The sequence below is a fragment of the Suncus etruscus genome, chromosome 14 (assembly GCF_024139225.1).
Source record: "Suncus etruscus isolate mSunEtr1 chromosome 14, mSunEtr1.pri.cur, whole genome shotgun sequence".
Lineage (NCBI taxonomy): Eukaryota > Metazoa > Chordata > Mammalia > Eulipotyphla > Soricidae > Suncus > Suncus etruscus.
In genome coordinates, this window is record NC_064861.1 from 86022430 (window position 1) to 86034741 (window position 12312).

General features: G+C 54.9%; 1 protein-coding gene across 3 annotated transcripts in view; it reads left to right on the plus strand.

Moving 5' to 3' along the window:
* Positions 1 to 4314: 4314 nt before the first annotated feature.
* The window catches only part of AXL (AXL receptor tyrosine kinase), a 28596-nt gene continuing 20598 nt past the window's right edge, over positions 4315 to 12312 (plus strand). For all 3 annotated transcript variants that reach the window (XM_049787148.1, XM_049787149.1, XM_049787150.1), the window contains exons 1-4: positions 4315 to 4607; positions 6126 to 6348; positions 6593 to 6693; positions 7251 to 7424. In XM_049787148.1, coding sequence (XP_049643105.1) covers positions 4544 to 4607; positions 6126 to 6348; positions 6593 to 6693; positions 7251 to 7424 — 562 coding nt within the window. In that variant the 5' untranslated portion in view covers positions 4315 to 4543. The remainder of the gene's footprint in view (positions 4608 to 6125; positions 6349 to 6592; positions 6694 to 7250; positions 7425 to 12312) is intronic.

Sequence of the window (12312 nt, forward strand, 5' to 3'; positions counted from 1 at the left end):
CAGGGAATCAAACCCAGGTACAAACTGGGTTGGCCACATTCAAGACAAAAGCCCTAGGGCTGTGCTATCTCTCCACCCCCCACCCCCACCCCCACTATTTTCAAGCTCTGTGCAAAGAGGGTGGATGGTCAGAAGACAAAATGGTCTGGGGTGATAGTTGGGGCTTTGCCTTACCTATAACCCACCTTGGCTTGATCCCCAACATCACATATGGTCTCCTGAGCTCTCCAGGAGTAATTACCTGAATACAACCAGGTGTAGTCCAAAAAAAAAAAACAAAAATAAGGAAAAAGAAAAAGATTTGTTGGTGATACATTGTGGTCTGAATTTCATAGAAGTTTGTAGAGAAATATGTTAAGTAGTTCCTTTTCATGTGCTTCATTAAAGAACATAGAATATATAAATAAAAATAATAAAAGAAGGGCTGGAGCAATAGCACAGCAGGAAGGGCATTTACCTTGCACAGGGCTGACCCGGTTCTCCAGACCCGGTGCTGTGGTCTACAGAGTATTACCAGTAGCAATTTCTGAGCATAGAGCCAGGAGTAAACTCTGAGCATCACCTGGTATGGCCCAAAAACAAAAACAAAGTGAAAATAATAAAAGAGAAGAAATAGGAATGAGAGCACAGCGGGTAGGACATTTGCCCTGCACACAACCAACCCAAGTTCAATCCCTGGCATCCCATATGGTCCCCAGAGCCTGCCAGGAGCGATTTCTAAACACAGACTCAGGAGTAATCCCTGAGCACTGCCGGGTGTGACCAAAACAAAAAACGAAGAAATAAAACTCTCCCTGGAGGGAGATCTGGGAAATTGATGGTAGGAATGTTGCACTGGTGAAGGGGGGTGTTCTTTACATGACTGTAATCATACAACTATAATCATGTTTGTAATCACGGTGTTTAAATAAAGATAATTATAAAAAAATAAAAATAAAAAAATAAAACTCCCCCGAATGGCTCTTCAAGCCGCCTGTATTCTCCCTTGAACACTTATCTGGCATATCTCGAAGTTTCTTCCCTTCTCATTCCCACACTGAAGAAGTCTGTGTTCTCTCTCCAACACGGACTTCACCCTTGCTCTTCCCTCACTTCTTTCTAAATAAATTTTCATTTATTATCTGGCCTCACCATTTTGCCTCCTCCTGAAATTCTTTTCTGTGTGAGAAAGGCAGCGGCGGGCCCACAATGCCTGTGCTGAGGTGGGGACTGAACTGATGATCCAGGCCAAGTATTTGTTGCGGTTGCTGTTGTTGTTAGTTGTTTTTCAGACCCTAATCCTCACTTTGGGCTCAGGGATCACTCCTGGAAGGGCTTGGGGGTCATATGGGATGCTGGGGATCAAACCCAGGTCAGCTGCGTGCAAGACAAGTGCCCTACCCATTATGTATCACTGAGAAATATTCCTGGGGTGACTGATCTGGTCAGAGGGTTACATGTGGGGAAACAGGGACAGAGAGTTTAGTGGAGTGGCGTCCTCTGTGAACTTATAACTTACCAAAGGCTGTTGGGAATGTCAGGAGCATCCCAGGAGCAAGACACTGAAATGGAAAACAAGTAAGAACGTTCAGGAAGGCCGACAAGGTGGGGGAGCCTGACTGGAAAGCTGGGTGTTTGCCCCCAGGAGCAGGACAGGAGCAAAGTGGGATTCCAGACACTCGGCTCTGGAAACTTGGGGGATGATTCAGTTGCCAAAAGTGCTTTGCAAGTGCTAGGCCCCGAGTTTGATCCACAATACTGCCCACGTGTCCAGGGTTACCCCAACAACCTGCCATCTGGGCCAACTCTCTGCATCATGGCAGTGCTTGTATGAGTGTCCTTGAGCACCTAGATGAAGGATTCCGCCTGGGTGGGAACATGACCCATGGCAAGCACCACTCAGTGTGAGAACATCATCACCAGCTTGGTGTGTTCAAATCCCTAAAGACAGCAACAAAGGCAAAGGGAAGGGGAGAGAAAAAGGGGGTTCACGGGCCTGGAGAGATAGCACAGCGGCGTTTGCCTTGCAAGCAGCCGATCCAGGACCAAAGGTGGTTGGTTCGAATCCCGGTGTCCCATATGGTCCCCTGTGCCTGCCAGGAGCTATTTCTGAGCAGACAGCCAGGAGTAACCCCTGAGCACTGCCGGGTGTGACCCAAAAACGAGAAAAAAAAGGGGGGGGGTTCACTTATGAGATGAGCAAGAAGCAGACCCTGCTGCTGCATGGGAGTGTGTGAGGAGAAGGGTAAGTAGGGATGACAAAGAGGGGTGCAAGGACAGGGAAGCTACAGGGCAAAGGGGGTGGACCCTATGGGGGGTGATAAGGAGGGGCAGTGAAAAGGGCCAGGCTGGGGCTCACAGGACACTCATCACAATCAGAAGGACCAAGACAGGGTGAGGACCAAGGCGATAGCACAATGGGGAAGGCCTTGAATGTAGCCAACCTGGGTTCGAGCCCCAGCACCCCCTATGGTTCACCATGTCTGCCAGGAGTGATTCCTGAGTGCAGAATAGGAGTAAGCCCTGAGCCCTGCTGGATATGGGCCCCCAAAAAGTTAAAAAATTTAAAATAGGGGCCGGGCGGTGGCGCTGGAGGTAAGGTGCCTGCCTTGCCTGCGCTAGCCTAGGACGGACCGCGGTTCGATCCCCCGGCGTCCCATATGGTCCCCCAAGAAGCCAGGAGCAACTTCTGAGCGCATAGCCAGGAGTAACCCCTGAGCGTCACAGGGTGTGGCCCAAAAACCAAAAAAAAAAAAAAAAAAAAAAAAAATTTAAAATAAGGGCTGGAGTAATAGCACAGTGGATAGGGTGTTTGCCTTGCACTGGGTGTGACCCAAAAATTAATTTAAATAAATAAGTAAATTATTTTTGTTTGTTTTGATTCCGGGGGCCACACCCAGTGGCACTCAGGGGTTACTCCTGGCTCTGCACTCAGAAATTACTCCTGGCAGGCTTAGGGGACCATATGGTGGGATGCTGGAATTGAATCTGGCTGTGCTGTCACTCTGACCCCAAAATAAGTAAATTGGGGCCAGAGAGATAGCACGGAGGTAGGGTGTTTGCCTGACATGCAGAAGGACAGTGGTTCGAATCCCGGCATTCCATATGATCCCCTGAGCCTGCCAGGAGCGATTTCTGAGCGTAGAGCCAGGAGTAACCCCTAAGCACTGCTGTGTGGGACTCAAAAACAAACAAACAAACAAAAAGTAAATTTTAAAGAACAGTCAGTCCAGCCCCTTCAGCAGCCCCCCAGTTGAGAAAACCCCCACCCACCCCCCAGGTACAAGCACTAACCCACGGATCTGTGGATCTTCCCAGAGAAACACAGTCCCACCCTCAGAAGCAAAGAACTTGCCCAGAGGACAAAAAACAAAAACAAAAACGATACAAAAGCTTGGGCAAGGTCAGCTGCTGAGGCAGGTGCTGACTGGGCGGGTTCGAGACCCAGCTCCACCTCACAAGGCCCCTGCAGGGTCACCTGCTGAGCTGAGTGTGGAATTGGGGGTCCCACACAGGTTTGGGGAATCCCCATTCATGAAGGGAAGGAATGGACAGGCTCTGAGCCCCTGTGATGGTTCTTTGTGCCAGAGCCCCCCCCCCCCCGGGGGAGCCCACAGATGTCCATTCCTGGAGCAGCAACGTCCCCCATTCCTGAGGTTTCCTCTGGAATGAGTTTCCTGACCTGGCTTGTCTGAGTGTGTCCATGGATGGCAGGGCTGCATGCCGGCGCCTGTGTCGCGTGTGTGTGTGTGTGTGTGTGTGTGTGTGTGTGTGTGTGTGTGTGTGTGTGTGTGTGTGTGTGCCTGTGTGTGTCTGTGTGTCTGTGTCTGTGTCTGTGTGTCTGTGTGTCTGCCTGCCTGCCTGCCTGTCTGTCTGTCCATCCGTCTGTCTGTCCATCCGTCTGTCCCTGAGCGAGGCTGTGAGCATGAGGACCAGGGAGCAAGGCCAGGCTGGAGCTGGTCTGGATGAATGGGGAAGGCGGGGGGGGGGGGGGGGGGAAGGGGCGCTGGTTCCCAGGGCAGAAAGGGGAGTGGAACTGGGCAGGAATGTTTACCAGACACCCAGACAGCCCCAGGGACAGCGCCCAGAGCCTCCAAATTAGGGGCGCAGCCACCAGCAGGGGTGGGGGGAGGCCTTCTCCATCTCAGGACCTCCCCTCCAGGGCCCCTTTAAGAGGGCAGCGAGGGTCCTCTCCTCTCCCTGTTAACCCCTCCAAGCCCAGGTGGCCCCTAGGGCTTGGGCTTGGGGCCCGGTGGGCGGAGGCAGGGGTGGAGGGTGGAAGGGGAGAGGGAGAGGGAGAGGCAGGGGCGGGGTGATCGAGAACCCCGAAGCCCGGCCCAGCCGGCTGAGCGGAGCGGAGCAGGCGAGCGAGGGGAGCCCGGGAGCGGGAAGCGGGCTAGGGTGAGGCCCCCCCAACCCCTGCGGTGCCCGGCTGGCAGTGCCAAAGCCCGGAGCCCAGAGCTGGGGGAGGGCCGGGCTGTCCGGGCCCTGCCCCTCCCCGCCGCGGGCTGCCCGGCAACTTGGGCAGAAAGTTTGGCACCGGCGGGGCGCGCGGTGCCCGAGGATGGGCAGGGACTCGCTGGCCTGGTGCTTGGCGCTGTGCTGCTGGGGCTGCGCGTACCCCTGCGGTGAGTGATGAGGGGTGCTGGGTGCTTGGGGAGGTGGCAGGTGTCATGTCGGGGGACCCCTCTTGGGGTTCCAAGGGACCGGGAGAAGGGGCGGACTGGGATGGAGTCAACTCAGGGGCTGGGACCGGAAAGAGGCACTCAGAGGCTCCAGGAGGGAAAGGACTGGCTGGTGGACGGATGGACAGACAGACGGACAGGCAGGGTGGGGGTGTCTTGGGTCCAACGGCCCTGAGCTGGGGGGGGAGGTTACCCAGAACGGAAACTTCCAGAAAGGAACCTTCTGTTCCGAAGGCACCTCCTAAGTGGAACCCCAGGGAGAAGAGCCTTTCTGGGGGGCTCCCACACCTGTAGGTCCCCCACTATTTGTTCCCTGTCTGGAACCAGCCCCGCTATCTCCAGCTCATGGGTTTCCCCGTTTTTTCTGTCCACAGCTGTGTCTCTTTTTCTCTCTGTCTCTCTCTCTGTGTGTGTGTGTGTGTGTGTGTGTGTGTGTGTGTGTGTGTGTGTGTGTCCCCTCTGGCTGTCTCTGTGCATCTCGCTGTCTCTGTTTCTCTGTCTCTTTGTCTCTGTCTCTCAGTTTATATGTCTGTCTCTTTGTGTCTCTGTATCTTTGTGTCTCTGTCTCTCTCTGTATCTCTGTTTCTCCATCTTTGTCTCTGCCTCTCTGTCTATCTCTGTCTCTCTCTTCATCTCTCTGTTTCTCCATCTCTGTCTCTGCCTCTCTCTCTGTCTCTCTGTCTATCTCTGTCTCTGACTTTCTCTCTGTCTCTATCTCTGTCTCTGCCTTGTTCTCTGCCTCTCTATCTCTGTCTCTGCCTTTCTCTCTGTCTCTGTCTTTGTCTCTGCCTCTCTCTATCTCTGTCTCTCTCTCTCTGCTTTTTCCCTCTCTCTTCTCTCCCTTTCTCTGTCTCTGCCTCCCAGGCCTAACTTTCTCAGCTTCTCTCTCAGCCACTCCTTCCCAGTTGGCTTCTGTCCTCTCCCCACCCCCACTGTGCCCCAGTTTCTTCCTCACTGGCCCCCAGTCCAAAGTGTCGAGTCTCCAGAGACCCCAGGGAGGCCCGAGGGTAGGGACAGTGCCGGGCGTGGGAGGAGAACAGTTCCTGGTCAGCCTGCTTCCCAGCTGACAGCTGGATGGACAAAAGGACAGAGGAGTGCAGGGATGGAGGGATAGACACACAGAGATGAAGGGATGAAGGGACAGATGGAGGGACGGAAAAATGGAGGGGCAGATTGATGGAGGGATGTAGGAACAGAAAGATGGAGAGACAGAGAAACAGACGGATAAATGGATGGAAGGACAGACAGCAAAATGGACAAATGAGGGATGGACAGATAGAGGGAAGGAAAGACAGGCAGATGAAAGAATGGACAGATGGACAGACTGAGAGATGACGGCTGGAGCCCTAGGAAGACTTTGGCCCCTTCCAGAGTTGCCACCCTACCCTGCTGATGTCCCGCTATGGGTCCTGGCAGGTGGGGCTAGTGAGCTGCAGAGCTAACAGCCCCTTCTCCCTGCAGGTGCCTGGGCCAGAGAAAACCCCTTCGTGGGGAGCCCCGGGAATGTCACAGGGGCCCGGGGCCTCATGGGCTCCCTGCGATGCGAGCTCCAGGTCCAGGAAGAGCCCCCGGAGGTGACATGGCTGCGGGATGGGCAGGTCCTGGAGCTGGCAGACAGCACCCAGACGCAGGTGCCTCTGGGCGAGGACGGGGAGGAAGACTGGAAGGTGGTCAGCCAGCTTCGGTGCGAGCTCCCCTCCTTTGTCCCCCACCCCTGAATCATGTCCAACTGGGATTCTTGGCCTGTGACACCTCTGGGGGGGCCTGTTGAAACTTTTCCAACAAGTCAAGTTCATTGTGGCACCCTTGGTGCTCATTAGCCCACAGCCTGCCCACCCCACCCCCGTCCTGAGGGACTTGTCCCCCTCTTGTGTACCCCCCCTTCATGGAACCTTCCTCTCCCCCACCCCACTCCCTGGGCCTTCCAGAATCTCCTCGCTGCAGCTTTCAGACGCCGGCTGGTACCAGTGCTCCGTGGTCCTAGGCGGGAAGACATTCGTATCCCAGCCCGGCTACGTGGGGCTAGAGGGTAAGCTCAGGGGGGTCGGGGAGGGTTGGGGGTGTTTCCTCAGATAGCTAAGGCATGTCAGAAATGGTGTGGGTCAGGTTGCTAAATGATGGGGTGATGAGGTGGGAAGGGGCATATGCACTGGGAAAGATGCTGTCTTGGGGGGGTCTGCTGGGTGTCTAAGGGTGGGTATGGTTGACATGGAAAAGTCTGGGAGTCCCAGGCACCCCATACTTTTTTTGTGTGTGTGGTTTTTGGGTCACACCCGGCAGTGCTCAGGGGTTATTCCTGGCTCCAGGCTCAGAAATTGCTCCTGGCAGGCACGGGAGGGGGGGGAGGGGACCATATGGGACACCGGGATTCGAACCGATGACCTCCTGCGTGAAAGGCAAACGCCTTACCTCCATGCTATCTCTTTGGCCCCCACCCCATACTTCTTGGCCTCCGCCTGGAATCCTGAAATGGGGGTGAATGAGACACAGAAGGGCTGGGGGTAGACAGACGGTAGAATCATATGCCCAGAAAGGGGTCCCTAAGGGGCTTCAGAGGGTTCCCAACCACTGTCACTACACCCCCAGGCCTGCCTTACTTCCTGGAGGAGCCGGAGGACAGAGCTGTGGTCGCCAACACCCCCTTTAATCTGAGCTGCCTGGCTCAGGGGCCCCCAGAACCCGTGGATCTCCGATGGTTCCGGGACGCAGTCCTGCAGCCTCCCACGCGGGGCCAAGGCCCCCACATACTGCACCTCCCTGGTAAGTCCCCAAGGCAGACAACGAACAGATAAATGGACCCATGTGACCAGCTTGTTCTCAAGGGCCCTGCATGCTTGTCCGTCACTCTGTCTCTGTGTCTCTGTCCCTGTGTCTGTCTACCTCTCTCTATTTATTTTTTGTGTTTGTTTGTTTGGGGGGGCCACACTAGGCAGTGCTCAGGAGTTACTCCTGGCACTGCATTCAGGGGAACCATATGGAATGCTGGAGATCTAACCCAAATTGGCCATGTGTAAGGCCCACTGTACTATAGCTTCACATCCCTCCTTTTGTTGGATGGTGAGGGGCATGCACACCCAACAGTGCTCAGGCTTATTCCTGACACTGCTCAGGGATCATTCTTGATGGTGCTTGGAGAACCGTATGTAATACTGAGACCCAAAGCAGGGTCAGTCACATGCAAGAAAAGGGCCTTGGCCCCTGTGCCCTTGTACCCTCTGTCAAGCCCCTTCATCCCTCTCTTTGTCCTCTTTGTCTCTGTGTTTCTATCCTCCTGGTTCCTCTGTGTCTCTGTGTTTCTGTGTCTCTGTGATTCTGTCTCTGCTCTTTCTCCCTCCATTCACTCTGCATCTCTGAATAGGATTCTTTGTGCCTGGTTTCCTGTGAGCTGTTCCATGGCTCAAGTGTGTGTGGGCCTGGTGCCCTTTGTCTACCCTTGACCTCAAAGGGCTCAAGTGTGCCCCTTTCTTCTACTTCCCCTTACCCGACCTGCCCACCTCCAAGAGGTATCACTAGGTAGGTGTGGGTGGAGACAAAGAAGAAGGAGAGGGATAGGAGGCCGAAAAAGGCGGTGATGAAAAACGAACAATCTGGGGCTGGAGAGATAGCATGGAGGTAAGGCATTTGCCTTGCATCCAGAAGGATGGTGGTTCAAATCCCGGCATTCCATATGGTCCTCCGTGCCAGCCAGGGGCGATTCCTGAGTGTAGAGCCAGGAGTGACCCCTGAGTGCTGCTGGGTGTGACCCAAAAACAAACAAAAAATTAAAAAAAAAAAAACAAGCTGGAACAGATCACAAGCCCAACAGCAGGTTGTAGAGATTGGGGGGACAGGAGAATCCCCCACTTCCAGCCTTAGGGTGATGATCCCTTGGAAAACAGATGGAGTAAGAGCCAGCTTGGGGGTCACAGCATGGTCAGAGGCATAGCTAAGGGACCCTGGACACGGGGTTCACAGGAAGGAGTGACAAAGGAAGAGAGACAGGAAGAACCAGTCAGAAGGAGGATGCTCGGGTCCAAACCTCTGAGTCCATCTGCTTAGTTGGGGGGGGGCACTCTGGATAGGGGAGAGGGAATGTCCCCACATTCCCAGCATTCCGGGGACCCTGAGTGTGCAAGGAAGTGGAGATGAGGCTGCTGCCCCCCCCCCCCGAGGTGGGGTGACTCAGGCTTGAAGCCCTAGATTGTGAGTCAGCCTGGCAGATGGGAAGGGAGAGTGAGATAGGCCCCCCCAATTTGGGCAGGAGGAGAGGGGCACACAGGACTGAGAGTGTCTGTGATGCTCCTGGTGTGGTGGCACATCAGGGGATTCTTGTAAATCAAGATTTCTGTGGGGGATGTCTGCATGGGTCCCCACGTGCCTCTGAAACTGCGTGGAGTGGGCTACATGACCCTCTTTGTCCAGACTGTCTGAGCAAAGGACCAGCATCTCTGGGCATAATGCATGTGATTTCTTGGATGTCTGTGGTATCTTGGGTGCATGGGGTCTTCTTTTGTGGGAAGAGGGTAAAGTCTCACTGGAGGTGCTTAGGGCTTCTTCTATGCTCAGGGATCACTGCTGGTGGGCTTGGGGACCATATGGGATGGTGGGGATCGAAACCAGGATGCATTGTGCAGAGCAAACACACACCCTGCTATGCTGTTGCTCAGAGCCTGAGTCTTTATTTTTCTGTTCTTTATTTCTGTTGATGGGGAAGAACTCTAGACCCCACACAATTTCAAAGCAAACCTCTCTTCCTGAGCCCTACACGTGGTGTCAGGGTCTGTCTTTATGTCTCTGAACCTGGTGTGTGTGTGATGTGAGGGGTCATGGCAGTGTGAGGGGCATCTGGGGGAGAGGGTTATGGCTACTTATCAAAGAAGTAACATCTTTGGGTAGGATTGTGTCTTGGTGGGGACCCTGGGGCTTGGCAAAGTCAGCCTTTGCCCAAGGGGCCAGGCCCAGTTGCCACCTGGTCGCTGCCAGCTGTCTGTACATCTGTGCCCACAGGCATCTGCGGCAGAAGCATGGGGACACAGGGTCGAGGGTAACCCTCGTGTGGATTCCTGTGCAAACCGAGTTGGGTACGGGGATCTGTATCCTTCCAAGTTTGTATGTGGGGGGCCTGTATCCCCCACCCCAAGTTTGTATGTGGGAGGTCTGTATTCCCCTGAAGATGCTGGAGCCCATTGCTCCTCAGCACCGGAACCTGGGGTGCATGAGGGGTGAGAGTGTATCCGGCAGCATGTCCAGCGGCCCTGACCTGAGTGTGTCTGGCTGCAGTGAGGGGGATCGAGGCAACCTGCATCCAGCTGGGCTGAGGCGGAAGGAGGCTGGGCCGTGTCCACTTCTGTCCCACTGCTGGGTCCAATATGGCCTCCCTGTGTGCTGGTCACTCGGTGTGCGGCTCTTTGTGCAGTGTGTGTGTGTGTGTGTGTGTGTGTGTGTGTGTGTGTGTGTGTGTGTCGGTGTGTGCATATGGATTTGTGTGTGCATTTGAGTGTGTGTGAGCATGTGGCTTGCTGGTGCTACTTCCTGCCACCTGTCAGCTCTTCTATCTAAGCTCATGTCCTTGAGTGTATCCGCGTGGGGGTGTCCCCACTAATCCAGAACCCCATTGGGACAGTTTGGCCTTTCTGAGTTTGTGTCCATGAGCCCCCCCCTCCCCTTGTGACTCAGTGGGAGAAGGACTGTGTCCAGGAATTTCGGCCTGTGCTTCCCCTGTGTGAGTCAGGGCGTGGTGTCTCCAGCCCTCCATCCCTCTCCAGTCTTGGAAAAAGGGGGTGCGGGTTGAGGGGAGCTGCGGGGCAGGAGGCCCCAACAGCTGGAAGGCACATCTGGCCTCAGGCCACTCCAGCTTAGGGGGGGGAGCACTGGGAGAGGGAAGGGGGGTCCCCAGCTCTCCCCCTCCCTGGACTCCAGGGGAACTGGGGAGTGGGGTGGGGTGGCCCTGCACAGCGCCCGCGGGGGCGGGACTGTGTGAGTGACTCACGCGTGGGCGGGAATGCTGCGGTCGGAGCCGAGCAGGAGCGAGTGGAAATGGACCGGGCTCCAGAACCCCTGCCAGTCCCTCTGCTCCTTCTCTCCCAGCGACCCTGGGTCTCCCCAAGGCCCCGACGTGCAGCCTGAGCCGCCCCCACTCGCGCCCCCCCTGGGCTCCCCACTCCCCGCCTGTCCTGTCCTGTCCTGGGCCTCCCGCGGGGGCTGCGCTGCTGGGCATCTGACCTTGGCTGTGCACTGCGAAGGCCTGGCAGCAGCGCTGCCCACCCGTTTCCGGCCAGCGCCATCCCTCAGTACCCTCCCTCTGCCTCCCCAAAAAGGAAACTTTGTGTTGGCGCCGATGGGTGGCGGGAACCGGCCCTCAGCCCCCAGAAAAAACGAGGCCGCAATGTCCCCAGACACTGGCAGAGACACACACACAACCACTCACGCAAAGTGCACCCGCAGACACGCAGCAGGCGAGCCTGCATGGGCGGTGTCTCTGGGTGTCTCTGCTGTCTCTGCTCTCTGACTGTCCTGTTCACATGATTATCTATGCATCTCCTGTGAGTTGTGTGTCTGCCAGTATCCCCACACCCCCAGATGGGAAGTGCCAGGAAGTGAGTGCCGCCCACCCCAGACCTTCCAAAGCCCCCATTCAACACACACACACACACACACACACACACACACACACACACACACACGCTCATTCAGTGATTAAACACTTGATCCCACTTCTTGGGTCGAAGCCATAGTACAGGCAGGACGGCATTTGCCTTGCAAGTAGCCTACCCAGGTTTGATCCCTGGTATCCCATATGGTTCCCCAAGACAGCCAGGAGTAATCCAGAGGACTGAGCCAGGAGTAATGCCCTGAGCATCTATAAGTGTGGCCCCCAGAAAATAAAAAACAAAAATAAAAGAACCCCCTCAAAAAAACACCTCAAACCAATCAAGATGCCATTTTTTCTTCCTTCCTTCTTTCCTTCCTTCTTTCTTTTCTAACTTCCTTCTGTCTTTCTTCTTTTTTTGGGGGGACCACACCCGTTTGATGCTCAGGGGTTACTCCTGGCTAAGCGCTCAGAAATTTCCCCTGGCTCGGGGGGACCATATGGGACGCCGGGGATCGAACCGCGGTCCTTCCTTGGCTAGCGCTTGCAAGGCAGACACCTTACCTCTAGTGCCACCTCATCAGCCCCTTTCTTCTTTCTTTCTCCCTTCCTTCTTTTCTTTCTCTTTTCTCCCTTTCTCTTTCTTCTTTCTTCTTTCCTCTTTCTTTTTTACTCTCCTTCCTTCCTTTCTTCCTTCCTTCCTTCCTTCCTTCCTTCCTTCCTTCCTTCCTTCCTTCCTTCCTTCCTTCCTTCCTTTCTTTCTTTCTTTCTTTCTTTCTTTCTTTCTTTCTTTCTTTCTTTCTTTCTATTGTGTGGTTGTTTATTGTGAGGCTGCATACTGGGTTGTTCTCAGGGACTCCTGACTCAGTACTCAGGCAGGCCTGCGGGACCTGCAGGATTAACTCTGTCTCTCTTCCATGAAGTTTTTATGGTTTGTGCTCAGCCCCTGGAGCTGTCTCCCCAGCCCCCACACTATCCCTTTTCTCTTTGTTTGCTTTATTTTGTTTTGCTTTGCTTTGGGACCACACCAGTGGTGCTCAAGGGTGACTCTTGGCTCTGCCCTCAACTCATACAGGGAAC